Here is a 15,018-nt window from a genome sequence, read left to right on the forward strand (position 1 = left end):
ACAAGAATATCAGCCCACTTTTTTTTTTTTTTAAATTAATTATAGCTCTGCTCTTTTCTATGAAACCACTCCAAATCCTTCCGTTGAATTTCCTAGCACTTGAAGTAGGAATTTCTATTGATAAAAGGATTCTGGCCAGCCCGAGGTACTGAACACGCGTCCAAGTTGTCGTTTGACTAGATATGAAATATATCGGGTTATTTTTAAATACTTAGAAAGTCATTAATTTTATAGCTAGAAGCGTCCGCGGTGCCACAACCTTGTTTACCCAGACTGGCAATTCCCTGGCTTCTAGTTTCATCCCATATACTTCTAACCTTCACTGTTGGGTGACCTATGGAGAAACCCTTCTAGTAGACCTCTGGCAGCTGGAGTTGGCTAGTCACAGGACACCAAAGGTGACCCACTGGCAAGAAGCGGGCTCTCCTAATATTGATTTTTATACAGGGCCTGTGATTTAGATTAAAGGGGTTGTCCACTACTAGGACAACCCCTTCTTAAGCGAGCCTGATAAGATAAAGCCTATACTCTCCTCCCGTGCCGGCTCCGTTCCCACGGTGTGTGCACTCGCTGTCCCGGGGCTGTGACGCGGTGTTGTGACACGTGATGCCCGGCGCCCAATCAGCGCTGGCGTCACTGGCCCCGCCTTCAGACAAACTGAACATGAAGAGGAAGTCCGGGATCAGCTGCAGCCCTGACTTCCTCTTCATGTTCAGTTCCTCTGAAGGCGGGGCCAGTGACGCCAGCGCTGATTGGGCGCCGGGCATCACGTGTCACAACACCGCATCACAACCCCGCGACTGCGAGTGCTGACCCCACAGGAATGGCGCTGATACGAGAGGGGAGTATAGGCTTTTTTATTTTATTTTTTAGAAGAAGCTTTTATTAATTCAAATATCTTTTAATATTATACACTGGGGTTCTTTTTTGTGAATTTTGGTTTAATTTGTACACCAAAGACAATTTTTCTTTGCTGTGATTAATTGCATGGGGAATGAGAAGGGGTTGTCCTAATAGTGGACAACCCCTTTAAGTAATACTTCTACCTAGTCTTTACAACAGTACCGTAAAGTGGATATGGGGTATGACTATTTTATATAATTTTAGCTTTTTTTTAAATCTGGATGAAGACAATAATGTTATTATTTATTATTATTATTTACATCCAGATTGCAAAGAGAAAATAATTTAAAATTAATTATTTTATTTTTTTTTCTACATGGAAAAACGGTAGTAATAACCCACTTTTTCCAGCTAATGTATAAATCCTATTTGCTGAATTGTGAATCTTTTTTCCCTCTGAGGTGCATTAACATGGGACTGCGTATATATTCTATATCGGCGTTCTCGTTCAAGGTCCTCCATAGGCTGAGCCGCCCCAGGTAAGGAATGTGATACAAGACGACCTTGGAAATGCATCAGATTTCCCTGAATCAGCGGTAAATTCATGCTGTGCGCAGCTTGAAATGAAAGCATCAGTTCCCCTCCCCTATAAAGCGCTTTACCCCAAAAATGCATTAAAAAGCTAAAGACCTTGTGTCGGATTTCATTGATGTGAATTACCAAAGCCTTGTTGGAAATTGTTGCTTCGATCGGATACTACGCGCCATTAATAAATAGTATTTTGTTTGAGTTAATGAGGAAAAAAATATGTAACATCTCGGCTATTCCTGCTCCAGAATTCTCCAGACTTCTCCAGACCTCCTATTTCCTTGACGGGAAGCCGAAGACTGTGTATGGCCTCCATACAGGCCCCCGCGATTGCTGCTTTTGTCTGTCGCCCTTCTGGTCCTTTTTTTCCTTTGTCGGGTCTTCATTACTCTCAATGCCAGTGAAAAAATCCATTTCTCTTGTATAGAAAGATGGCTGATCATAATGTAGTGCAGGATACTCCTTTTTAATACCAAGTGTCCACTTACCTGGGTCTGCAGTCACGTGAAGGTGTGAACTGAAGACCAGTCAGAAAAATGTTGTCTTGGTCATGATTTTCAGACTTTGCAGAACCATTTACATAAAAACTTATTTTTGCTTGAGAAATCCAGACTAGGCAGCAAAATTAATTTTAGATCTGTGGACTGAATGCGCGCCCTAGACCCAGACCTTGGGACTGAAGGCGCGCACTAGACCCAGACCCTTGGAATGAATGCGTGCTCTAGACCCAGACCCTTGGACTGAATGTGTGCCCTAGGCCCAGACCCTTGGACTGAATGCGTACCCTAGACCCAAACCCTTGGACTGAATGCGCGCCCTAGACCCAGACCCTTGGACTGAAGGCGCGCACTAGACCCAGACCCTTGGACTGAATGCTCCCCCAAGACCCAGACCCTTCGACTGACGGCGCGCCCTAGACCCAGACCCTTGGACTGAAGGCACGCACTAGACCCAGACCATTGGAATGAATGCGCGCTCTAGACCCAGACCCTTGGACTGAATGCGCGTCCTAGACCCAGACCTTGGGACTGAATGCTCCCCCAAGACCTAGACCCTTGGACTGAATGCGCGTCCTAGGCCCAGACCCTTGGACTGAATGCGCGTCCTAGGCCCAGACCCTTGGACTGAATTCACGCCCTAGGCCCAGACCCTTGGACTGAATGCGCGCCCTAGGCCCAGACCCTTGGACTGAATGCGCGCCCTAGGCCCAGACCCTTGGACTGAATGCGCGCCCTAGACCCAGACCCTTGGACTGAATGTGCGCCCGTATTGTAAATTATACAGTTTTGGTAGCATCTTTGAAAAAGGGATTTACTAGAGAAATAGAATATGTGCAGTACCGAACATCTGCAAAGCCGTGAGACCTGCAGACTGGATCTTCTGTGGATTTTCCAAACGTCGGCACTGGGATATTTTTTTTTTTTTTTGCAGGACGTAAAATGTAGATCTTGTTTATTTCTATATATTTAAAAATGTTTGATCAACTCTTGCTAAAGAAATGACTTGGGACTAGAAAAGAATGTAGCAGAATGTAGATGTAGCAGATCCTCCCTCAACCATGCGTCCTATTTGTGCCTGGGCTGCAGTTTGTATTGTTGTTCTGACCTATGAGAGAGTGAGCAGCAACACCGGGCACAACCTGTCCACAAGAGGGGTGATGATTGGGTGGATAATGCGGTTCTAAGTGAAAGAAATGTAAGAGGATGAAAACTTTTTTTTTTTTTTTTTTAACCCTACAATCACCTGGGTTAAAAATATCTTGTTTTATCCAATTACTACATAGTCCTTAATTCCTACATAGTGTCCCAAACAAGAGACCCTTTTATGATGTTCGTATAACCTTAAAAATTAGCATTGAATAAAAGAAAGGCCGATGTCCCTGGTATATTTTACACAAAAATAAATTACTCATTGGAGATTCGGGGATAAAATGAGAGCAAAACTGTCCACTTCAACCAGGTGATGGGTCCTCTCTAAGGTGATCATTGACTTGAATCTTGGCTAAATAGGGACTTTGAATTGGCAATAATGGCACATTTCCAGGGGCCAATAATCTACAAACATGTATTTTTATAAAAAAAGTAAATAAAAAAAACCTCATTCCCGATTATCGGCCATTGGTAACGTTTTACCAATCAATGAGCAAAATTCCACTTAGTCAACTGAATGGTTCGTCCATATGTTGACTATGTACGTCATGTGCTCCAAATGACGTGTTGGTTTTTTTTTTTTTTTTTTTTTAGTACAGACCAATGTTTGCATTAATGATCTTTATTTCTCGATACATTTGGGTCGTCGCATGTAAACTTGAACTAACCAACTTGTCTTTTGTAGTCGATTGGATCTTATTTATAGACTGAAATGTGCATGTTTGTTGTATAATGGCACTGTGACCGCCAATAATACCGTATATGACTACATAATGCACGTAATAACAGGATTATATGATTGCATAAACTACATACAATCTCAGGTCGGTATCAGAGGTCATTGCCGCTTACTGTGACGATGATTTACCAGTAATTTACATTAAAGAGTAACCTGCATGTGTGCAATGTACGTTTATACCGTATCTTTACTGGGGTTAGAACAATTCATCTGTTCGTTTAGTGACTCTCCTCCTGGATACATCTCCGCACAGTAAAAGCAATTACACGTAATTGGCTTATTAGGGAACCTGTCCGGGTTTACATCACTCTAATCCCTGCACTGTCGGATCCTCGGTGTAATCCCCGATTGTTCTCAGATGCTGCAGATTACTCCGAGGTTTATTCACGGAGCTATAAATACTTTGTTTTATGAAGTGACCTTTAAGTGGCTGGCAACTCCCATTCATGTTCGGTGGCAACCTGCAGAGAGTCATAAGGCGGGGCGATCCACCATGAGCCAAACATCGCTCACTACTAATGATGAGCGAACGTGCTCGGGTAAGGTGTTATCTGAGCATGCTCAGGTGCTAACAGTGTCAAAAAAATGTGTGTCCCCGTGGCTGCATGTCTCCTGTCTGTTAAACAGCTGCAACACATGCAGGGATTACTTGTTGGTAGGGCCATCCTTGCATGTGTTACGGCTGCGAGATATGCAACCGCGGGGACTCAAAAATCTTTCGAGCACGCCGAAGACACTCGGTTAGCACCCACAGTTCAGGCATAAACAAAACACAAAACCCTTCTCTGGAGTGTGCCTCTCCAGGCACTGAATCCTGCTGCTAGAGATGAGAGAATTTGCTCGAGTTGGGCAACCTATAGCACTTACTGAATAAACTGCAGCAGGAATCCGGATACATGGAGAGCGCCGGCTCATCAGCTGTCCAGCGCCGCCGCTGCATGCCGCGGCTGTGTCAGTCACAACTCATGCATGGAGAGCCGCGACACATGCAGGTGCAGCGCCGTACAGCTGATCAGCCGGCGCACTCCATGTATCCGGGTTCCCGCTACAGCTTATTTGGTAAGTGCTATAGGTTGCCGAATAAGCGGGGACCTAAGCAAATTCGCTCATCTGTAACTGCTGCCTTTGGAGGCGAGCTACTTATGCCCCAAACCACACCCTGGGGTGGAGATAAGGTGGACATCCTCCCACCCACTCTTTGTGTCAGCCCACTATGCAAATTGGCTTAACCACTCACCACACTTAGTGTGCTGGAGGAAAAACTGGGTTTTATCACTGACGCCATTAAACGTAGTGAAGCATATCTCCCCCTCAGCACTTCACCAATGACTTGGATAGATATAGTTAGATGTTTGTATATGTAGGTGTGTGTGTGTGTGTGTGTGTGTGTGTGTGTGTGCGTATGTAATAAAAAAAATATATATATATATATATATATATATATATATATATATATATCTCCACACACAGTATATTTTATTTAATATATTCATTCATTCATTCATTCATTCATTCATTCATTTTTTTTATTTTTTTTTTATTTACTATTAGAAGTTATGTTATGAGTATTGGTGCTTGGGAGGCATAAATGAATTGTGGTTTTTAAAAATTCAAAGTTAAATGCAATCATGCAAGCAACATTAAAAAATACAAATTAAAATAAAAACAAATTAAAAAAAAATATATTATTATTTCATAAGATTACTCATGGAAATTTAAGAGTAATAATAAAGTATGTATTTTGCAATTAGGTCGCAATGAGCCCTTAAAGAAAGAGCGTCCAAGATGGAAGAGCGACTACCCGATGACGGATGGCCAGCTGCGCAGTAAGCGGGACGAGTTCTGGGACACTGCGCCGGCATTCGAAGGGAGAAAGGAAATCTGGGACGCCCTGAAGGCCGCAGCCTATGCGGTGGAAGCCAACGATCATGAACTGGCACAGGCTATTGTGGATGGAGCAAGTATTACTTTACCTCATGGTAAGTTTATTTATTTGTTAAAGGTCAATCTCTTATTGTGCAGGCTAGGAAATTAGAAATATTACTTTTTTTTCGTAAAATGAAAGGCTTTTTTACTTTTCTGTACATGTGCCAATAGATGATGTAAGAAGTTGATCACAGTATGTGGGTGAATGCTTGTTAATTCAGGCGCTTGGTCCTTATGTTTTGCAAGTTGTTGGTAGCACATTCCCGTTTACAAGAGGCTGTGTGCTGTGATGGCAAATTTTATTTATTTATTTTTTATTTTTTTTTATGGCCACCTGAGAAATGCAATTGGCTAACAAACATACTGGCCTGTTTAAGTATGGCCGCAATGATGGGGAACTGCATCCTTACATTTGTCCGATTAACAACCAATGTAAAAAGGTCTTCAGACACTGAACGACTTCTTGACGACTTGTTAGTAAATACCCCCATTGTTCCTTTTATGTAATGTGTCTTCCATCCTCACGACACAGGACCTGACCCAATACTATGGATAAAATGACTACTATGGATGGATGCGGAGTACAGGCTGGGGTCTCTCCAATGATGTTTCTAGCTGATTTGGAGTTCCTTGCCTTTAAAAAAAAAAAAAAGTTTGGTAACGGCTGGTCTCTGCTATAACGGCAGCTGGTTTAGGCTGGTCTCTGCTCTAATGGGAGCAGCTTGAGGCTGGTCTCTGCTATAACGGGAGCGGCTTGAGGATGGTCTCTGCTATAACAGGAGCAGCTTGAGGCTGGGCTCTGCTATAATGGGAGTAGGTTGAGGCTGGTCTCTGCTATAACAGGAGCAGCTTGAGGCTGGTCTCTGCTATAATGGGAGCTTGTTGAGGCTGGTCTCTCTCTGCTATGACGGGAGCTGGTTGAGGCTGGTCTCTGCTGTAACGGGAGCAGGTTGGCTATAACGGAGCTGGTTGAGGCTGGTCTCTGCTATAACTGGAGCTTGTTGAGGCTGGTCTCTCTCTGCTATGACGGGAGCAGGTTGAGGCTGGTCTCTGCTATGACGGGAGCAGGTTGAGGATGGTCTCTGCTATAACAGGAGCTGGTTGGCTATAATGGAGCAGGTTGAGGCTGGTCTCTGCTGTAACGGGAGCTTGTTGAGGCTGGTCTCTGCTGTAACGGGAGCTTGTTGAGGCTGGTCTCTGCTGTAACGGGAGCAGGTTGAGGCTGGTCTCTGCTGTAACGGGAGCTTGTTGAGGCTGGTCTCTGCTGTAATGGGAGCAGGTTGAGGCTGGTCTCTGCTGTAACGGGAGCTGGTTGAAGCTGGTCTCTGCTGTAACGGGAGCAGCTTTTAGGCTGGTCTCTACTGTAACGGGAGCTAGTTGAGGCTGGTCTCTGCTGTAACGGGAGCAGGTTGAGGCTGATCTCAGGCCAGCGACATAACTCTCGCCTGCATTCATCTGCTCTGCTTTTTTAAATATTCAGGAACACCCAGAATAAATATCTTACAAATGTCCATAAAACTATTCATGCTTTTTTTTGGTTGTTTTTGTTTCTGGTTTCCTGAACAACAATAGAATAGGAGTTTTCACTTTTGTACAATCTCTAACATTCCATGTTATGACCTGATAGGATTACCTTGTGATGTCTCAACCCCAAGCCTCTCCGCCCTTTTATTTGTCACGTAGCTGTATTTATTCAGTCGCCATGACAGCACAACGAGAGAGGGGATCCGCCCTTCAGGGACAGGAAATCTACAGACACAAAAGGGCGGTACCTCTCCCCCGCATCAGTTGGTTTCCTGTCCCTGACAGCGGAACCTCTTCAGACAGGCCTTATGAAGAAGGTCGAAGACTAAGAAGAAATCCCACTCCTGACAGGCCGATTCAGGTGGCGGGGGTCCCCCACCTCGGCTTAGTCAGGAGACTGGAAGCACCACACAGCAGGGGAACTGTTAGTGTCGGTGGCGGCAGGAGGAGGCAGCCTACAGGTCGGGGCTGGCTTCTATGGTGGTCTACAGAGCCGGGTACCTGGTGAGTATGGGGGCTCCTCCTGGGTAACTGCGTCTGCTGCGACTCTGCCGTCTGTCCGCGTTTTCCGGGAAGCGCGTGCGTCGGTCTGGAGGACCGCTCGCATCCTCGGTCGCGTCTCGCTGTGCTAGCTGCAGCCGCGGCTGGAAGTGACGCGGCTGGGCGGCGCGGTGTGATGACGCGACGGGGCATGCACAGTTGCATCCTTCCGGCCAATGGCGGCGCTCCGGCGTTTCTGCCGGCTAGATCCCGGGGGAAGCGGCGATTGTGGCGGGCGGGGGCGGGGCCCAGGGGTAGAGCGGACCCTATTGGTGGTACCGGTCTCGCCACTTCTCCCTGCTGACCCCCATCTGGGGGTGGTACCTTTTCGGGGGCATTATTTAAGTGCTGCAGGTGGGCCACATGGTGTTCCTGGCCGTTTCCCTGCATGATGGAATCGCCAGACGGAACTTCACAGCAGCGGCAGCAGCAGCAGCACAGCGTGGAATCGGAGGAGCCGGTGGTGATCTCCCAGCGTCAATCCAGTGGCAGCAGTCGCGCTGGTGGAGCTAGAAAGGCTCAAAAGTCGGATAAGTCCTCAGGCCGTAAAGAAAACCCGGCTAGAAAGGACCCCCCGTCTACGGTACCATTCACTGCAAGGCTGGGTAAGTGAGCTACGTGAAAGTTCGCTTGCTGATTATTGTCCCCCCTTGTATTCCCTCTCTCCTTACTAGGGGAGGAAATGCCTAACTAAAGCCAAACATAGGCAGTGTGCCGAGTGTGCGGAACCACTCCCGGATGGCCATAATAAAACACTGTGTAGATCCTGCATACAGCACCTTGTTGAGGAGGAAGTCCCTAACCTCACTTCTACGCTAAGACAGTTGGTTAGGCAAGAAGTGAGAGGTTCCATGAAGTCACATAAAATGGAGACCAAAAAGAAAAAAGAAGTGTTATCCCCGGTCTCGGTGACGGATTCGGACTCGAATGGACCGAGTTCTGACTCTCTCCCATCATCGGTCTCATCAGAGGACATAGAGTCTAGTCGAGCCTGTTTATCGCTCGACAGAATCAACAACTTAGTTAAAGCAGTCAACAACACTATGGGGATTGAGGAGCCTCAATCGGAATGTTCCATTCAGGATATTATGTTCAGAGGTCTGGATCGGAAATCCCGGAGATCCTTTCCTGTAGTGGATAAGGTCAAATCATTAATTTCAAGGGAATGGAAGAAACCCGAAAGGAAAGGGTCACTTCCTCCAGCCTTCAAAAGGAGGTACCCCTTTGAGGAAGAAGCATCAGCCTCATGGGACAAAGTTCTGAAGCTGGACGCGGCTGTAGCCAAGGCATGCAAGAAAACATCTCTTCCGTTTGGGGAGTCTGAAGGACCCTTTAGATAGGAAAGCTGACGTTTTCCTGAAGGGTGCTTGGGAAACATCAGCAGGTTCCCTGAGACCAGCAGTCGCAGCCACTTGCACAGCTCGGTCGTTGATGGTGTGGCTCGGACACTTGGAAGATCAACTCAATGACAAAGTCCCCAGGAGCGAGATCTTAGCCTCTATGCCTATTATACAGGACGCCGCTGCTTTCCTTTCTGATGCATCGGCGGATTCCATTAAACTTGCTGCCAGATCTTCTGCCTTGTCTAACGCAGCCCGAAGAGCGCTGTGGATTAAGTGTTGGCCGGGAGATTTACAGGCCAGGTCAAAGCTGTGTAACATTCCCTGCGAAGGATCGCATTTGTTTGGGGCAGTACTGGACGATCTACTGGATAAGGCCGGAGATAATAAAAAACGCTTTCCTTTCCTAAAGAGACCCTTCTTTAGACGGGACTATAATAGAGGATGGTCTAACCGTAGAAGATCTAACCGAGAGTCAAATAGAGAGATTACCAGATTTGACAACACCAGAAGAAGAGGTAGAGGATACATGTTTAATTCCTCCCGAGACTATAAAAAGCCCCAATGACTGGCGGACGAGGTGGGGGGTAGGCTTTTGGTCTTCTACTCTACCTGGATACAAATCACTAATAGTCCTTGGATTCTGAGCATCATAGAAGCAGGTCTAAGATTCGAATTCCATCAGATCCCTCGAGACAAATTCAAGCTGACACCCATCCGTTCTTCTCCTGCAGAACAATTGGCTTTGGAATCAGAAGTTCTGGAGCTTCTACAGAAAAAGGTTCTAGTCAAGGTGCCTGTAGAAGAAAGAGGTAAGGGGTTCTATTCCCCTTTGTTCCTGATCAAAAAACCCTGACAAATCCTGTCGCACCATTATTAACTTGAAAGGCCTCAACAATTTTCTGTTAGTTCCGTCCTTCAAGATGGAATCTGTGAAGACGGCAATAAAGCTTCTTTTTGAAAACTGCTTCATGGTTGTCTTGGACCTGAAAGACGCCTACTACCATGTCCCAATACACGCAGATCATCAGAAATTCCTTAGGGTGGCGGTTTCACTCGCTGGCACAATAGAGCACTTTCAATATCGGGCACTTCCCTTTGGTGTCGCAGTCGCACCCCGTGTATTTACTAAAATCATGGTAGAGGTTATGGCGCACCTACATGAGCAGAACATAATAATAATTCCTTATCTGGATGACTTATTGATTGTGGGTCACTCAGAATTACATTGTAAAGTCCAGCTAGAAAGAGTGATTGCGGTATTGCACAATTTAGGATGGATTATTAACCGTAAAAAATCCCGTTTAAAGCCCTTAAAAACACAGGAATTTCTAGGTCTAGTTATAGATTCCAGTCGGCAAGAATGTCGCCTTCCAGATTCGAAGGTTGATAGTATGTATCAGCTCGTCACGAGGGTGATTAATAATCCGTTAGTCTCTGTAAGAAGTGCCATGTCACTCTTAGGTTCTCTTACATCTTGTATTCCGGCAGTTCTTTGGGCCCAATACCACACTAGAACACTGCAGTGGGATGTCCTACATAACTCACGCCGACTAGGGGTTCATCTTGACAGCAAATTCTTGTTATCCATTGAGTCCATCCGTTCACTAAATTGGTGGTCTCGCGTTTCAAACTTATGTATAGGAGTTCCCTGGATTAACCATGTAACTAAAATAATTACTACTGATGCTAGCCCCAAGGGATGGGGGGTGCACTTAGAGAATAACTGGGCCCAGGGGCTTTGGTCCCATTCGGAACAAGACTCGTCTTCCAACCTAAAAGAATTTTTGGCGGTAGAGCGTGCTTTAAACAGCTTTCTTATACCCTTACAGGGTCATCACGTCAGGCTGTTCTCGGACAACCAGGTAACCGTGGCCTACATTAATCATCAAGGGGGTACGCGGTCCAGTTCACTAATGGAGGTCGCTGATCGTATTTTCCAGGTGGCCGAAAATCACCTGCTTTCCATCACGGCACTTCATATTAAAGGGAAATTCAACACCATGGCCGACTATCTGAGCCGCAACAAACTCAGACAGGGAGATTGGTCTTGAAGCTCGACCGTCTTCAATCAGATCGTGCACTTATGGGGATGTCCGGAAATAGACCTCTTTGCCAGCCAAGAAAACAAAAAACTACCTCAATTCTGCTCCCTAAATCCCAGAGACAACCCGTATGCGGTGGACGCACTCCTAATACCATGGCACTTCGGTCTCGCATATGCGTTTCCCCCTCTGAACTTAATACCAATAGTTCTGAGAGAAATTCGGGAAGACAGAGCCCGGGTAATCTTGATAGCCCCGTTTTGGCCCAGGAGATCATGGATTCCTTGGCTGAGGAAGATGTCCGTCACTCAGCCATGGGTTCTCCCAGATTTGACAGATCTCCTATCTCAGGGCCCAATACTCCATCCACGAGTAGCCAACCTACACCTAGCAGCGTGGAATTTGAGAGGTCGCTGCTAAGGGGGAAGGGGTTCTCTAAACATCTGGTAAATACACTTCTTAAAAGTAGGAAAACCTCTACAACTAACATTTATGTCAGGGTCTGGAAAAAGTTCTTGTCAGTTTCAGGGGCACAAATTGACCAAGAACCTTGTATTAATCAAATTCTAGAATTTCTACAAAAAGGTTTAGAATTAGGCTTAGCCACTAGCACTCTTAGAGTCAAAGTATCAGCTCTAGGAGCACTATACAATTCTAATTTGGCCGGCAATTACTGGATTTCTAGGTTCTTCAAGGCGGTTACTAGATCCAGACCCATTATAAAGCAAAAGATAGTTCAGTGGGATCTAAATCTGGTTCTTTCAGCTTTAACACAAGCCTCGTTTGAACCTATTGATATTATTCCAATCAAAATCCTATCGATTAAAACAGCCCTCTTAGTTGCTCTTACGTCCGCAAGAAGAGTTAGTGATCTTCAAGCGTTATCTAGACAACCGCCATACATGCAGTTTAGAGAGGATGGAGTCATTATGAAACCGGATCCCCTTTATCTTCCTAAGGTTGCTACAAAATTTCATAGGTTACAGGAGGTAGTTTTGCCGTCATTCTGCTCCAATCCCACTAATGATAAAGAACGTAAATTTCATTCCCTAGATGTGAGAAGGTGTCTCCTTAAATACATTTCAGTTACAGATTCCTGGAAAAAAGATAACTCCCTTTTTATATCTTATCAGGGGGTTAGGAAGGGTCTTAGAGTATCTAAAAACACTTTAGCCAGGTGGATCAGGGAGGCGATTTCTCTCGCTTATACAGCAGGTGGCGTGGAGGTCCCAGAGGGTATAAAAGCTCACTCCACTCGAGCTGTAGCAACATCCTGGGCGGAGAGATCCGAAGTGTCGATTGAAGACATATGTAAGGCGGCCACATGGTCTTCTCCATCTACCTTTCTTAGACACTATAGGCTAGATCTGGGTAGCTCCTCTGACCTCACGTTTGGGAGAAGGGTACTTGAGGCTGTTATCCCTCCCTAATCTTCCTTACTTCTCTGAAAGTCTCTCGTTGTGCTGTCATGGCGACTGAATAAATACGTACGCTACTTACCTGGTAGCAGTGTTTTTTCAGGAGCCATGACAGCACCCTTATATTCCCTACCCTATTCTTTTTCGGATAAGCTCAAACACTTTCGTTTTTTCCCTTTTTTTAATAATATGTTCACTTACAATTTATTAAGTATCAAAGTGTATGCTGTTTCTGTGTTACTAACCAAGGTGGTCCTCTCATGCTCTGTAACTAACTGATGCGGGGGAGAGGTACCGCCCTTTTGTGTCTGTAGGTTTCCTGTCCCTGAAGGGCGGATCCCCTCTCTCGTTGTGCTGTCATGGCTCCTGAAAAAACACTGCTACCAGGTAAGTAGCGTACGTATTTTTTTATCAGCGTTTCTGAAAAGTACATCAAGGAAAGGAATTAACTCTTAACAGCTTCGGATAAAATTGCTCTTCGTGGTTCTCTGTGCTCTATGTAAAAGCTCATGTTAAAATCGCATTGCAATCGCACTGCATTCGGATGTAAATCGGATTGTACTGGCATGACACTCGTCTGGATATCGGAACATTTTTTTTTTTCCCACATATGGGTATGAGCCCTTAATCTGGACATTGACTACGTTTTTCAAATGTACCTGCTGAATAAAATGTAATAAGACCCCCCCCCCCAACCCTTCTGTTTCTATACTGTTGACCTCCCACTTCGCCTTCTCAAGAATGCTTGAAGCTGAGATATAGGAAGTTTTTTGAGATTCTTTATACGATTTAGTTATTTTGTACACACAGGCCCCTAGCTTTATATGGTGCCCAGTTAGTGATCACATTGCTAGGGCACAGAAGCCACCGGTATGACACATACCAGTATAATGGGTTAGGGTCCAGCTCAAAATTTTACATTTGAGTCAGGGAACTTTTGACTTCATGCCTCCGGTAAAAACTAAATTCCAACTTCAAACCTGTTTTTGCAATTCTTGGCCCATTTTGCAGAAAAATACAAGAGTAGAAATGAGAGTAGAATTTCTCAATGTTAAAATAATTGTGGGACTTTCCCAAAATATTGCCCTAAAACCTTTCTGAACATCTACTTGTTTAGTCATGAAAGACTCCATTCTTACTGGTGCAGATTCTGCTGGTTGTATATTTCTTGTGATGACTTGAGTAAAATGAAAAAATACATATTTTGAACAATCCTCCACTTCATACGGGTTGTTCTGGAGCCCTCTCCACCCATGTGTATAAGCTCAGCGATGGTATTTCAGCATTCGGGTGACAGGGGAATAGTTTTTTTTTAATCCCTTTTGTAATTTTTTAAATATGACCAGTGTCACTTTATGTGGGGAATAACTCTGGAATGCCTCAGTATGTCAACGATTTTGCGACTTTTTTTTTTTTTTCGTGATACTTTGTACTTTGATAGTGGAAAATTTATGTTGCTGTTTTCTGGATTTATTTATAAAAATATCAACAATTTTTTTTTTTTTTTTACAAAAATTTAAAATAGCAATTTTCAGACTTTGAGCTATTATCCCTTTAATCCAGATGGTCATACCACACAAAAACATTAATATATAACATTTTCCCTCATGTCGGCTTTACATCAGCACCATTTGTAAAATGTTAATTTATTTTGTTAGCATTTTGGAAGGTTTAAAAATGTAGCAGTAATTTTTCATTTTTTCAACGAAACTTCCATAACTTTTATTATTTATTTATTTATTTTTTTTTATGGACATATTAAGTCTTAAAGTGACTTTGGGAGTACTATATATTGGAAAATCCCCAAAAGTGATACCATTATAAAAACCGCACCCTTCAAAGTATGTAAAATTGTTTTCAGGTAGTTCATTAACCCTTCAGGTGCTTTTCGGGAATTAATGCAACGTGGCATAACGGGAATGAAGAAATTTATGTTTACCATCAAAATGTTGATAACTTCTGAGCAGGCCACTGCATTCAGCAGACTCATCGGCCATTATTCGGCATGAATTGCCATGGCAAACATCAAGACCAAACCATCAAGCTCTGAGTGCTGATGGGGTTAAAGAGGGACCCCCCCACACACTCTGTTAACCATCTAGATGCTGTAGTCATTGACAGCATCATTTAAGGGGTGAAACAACTATAGTCTATACCAACACAAATTGGATTGTTGGATTGTCACCCGTCGGGGATGCTAGTCTCTTATATCTCAGGTCAGTAAAAAGAAGTATTGGGGGTCACTAAGGGGTTAATGCAGACAACATATAGACTGATCTGCCATGACCTGTCTAATATTGTGTAAATTCCCGGCGTGCCACCAAAACAGCTTTGACACTTTCTAAAGGGGTTGTCCAGTCTTGTGGTGGTAGTCTGCAGTCATTCTGTGACTGCAGACTTCTGAAT

General features: G+C 44.5%; 1 protein-coding gene across 1 annotated transcript in view; it reads left to right on the plus strand.

The window, feature by feature from the left end:
- The window catches only part of UBTD1 (ubiquitin domain containing 1), a 56,229-nt gene that overhangs the window by 38,016 nt on the left and 3,195 nt on the right, over positions 1–15,018 (plus strand). The window contains exon 2 of the mRNA XM_077258304.1: positions 5,571–5,798. Within this exon, the coding sequence (XP_077114419.1) occupies positions 5,571–5,798 (228 nt within the window). The remainder of the gene's footprint in view (positions 1–5,570; positions 5,799–15,018) is intronic.

This window comes from Ranitomeya variabilis, chromosome 4 (genome assembly GCF_051348905.1).
Source record: "Ranitomeya variabilis isolate aRanVar5 chromosome 4, aRanVar5.hap1, whole genome shotgun sequence".
Lineage (NCBI taxonomy): Eukaryota > Metazoa > Chordata > Amphibia > Anura > Dendrobatidae > Ranitomeya > Ranitomeya variabilis.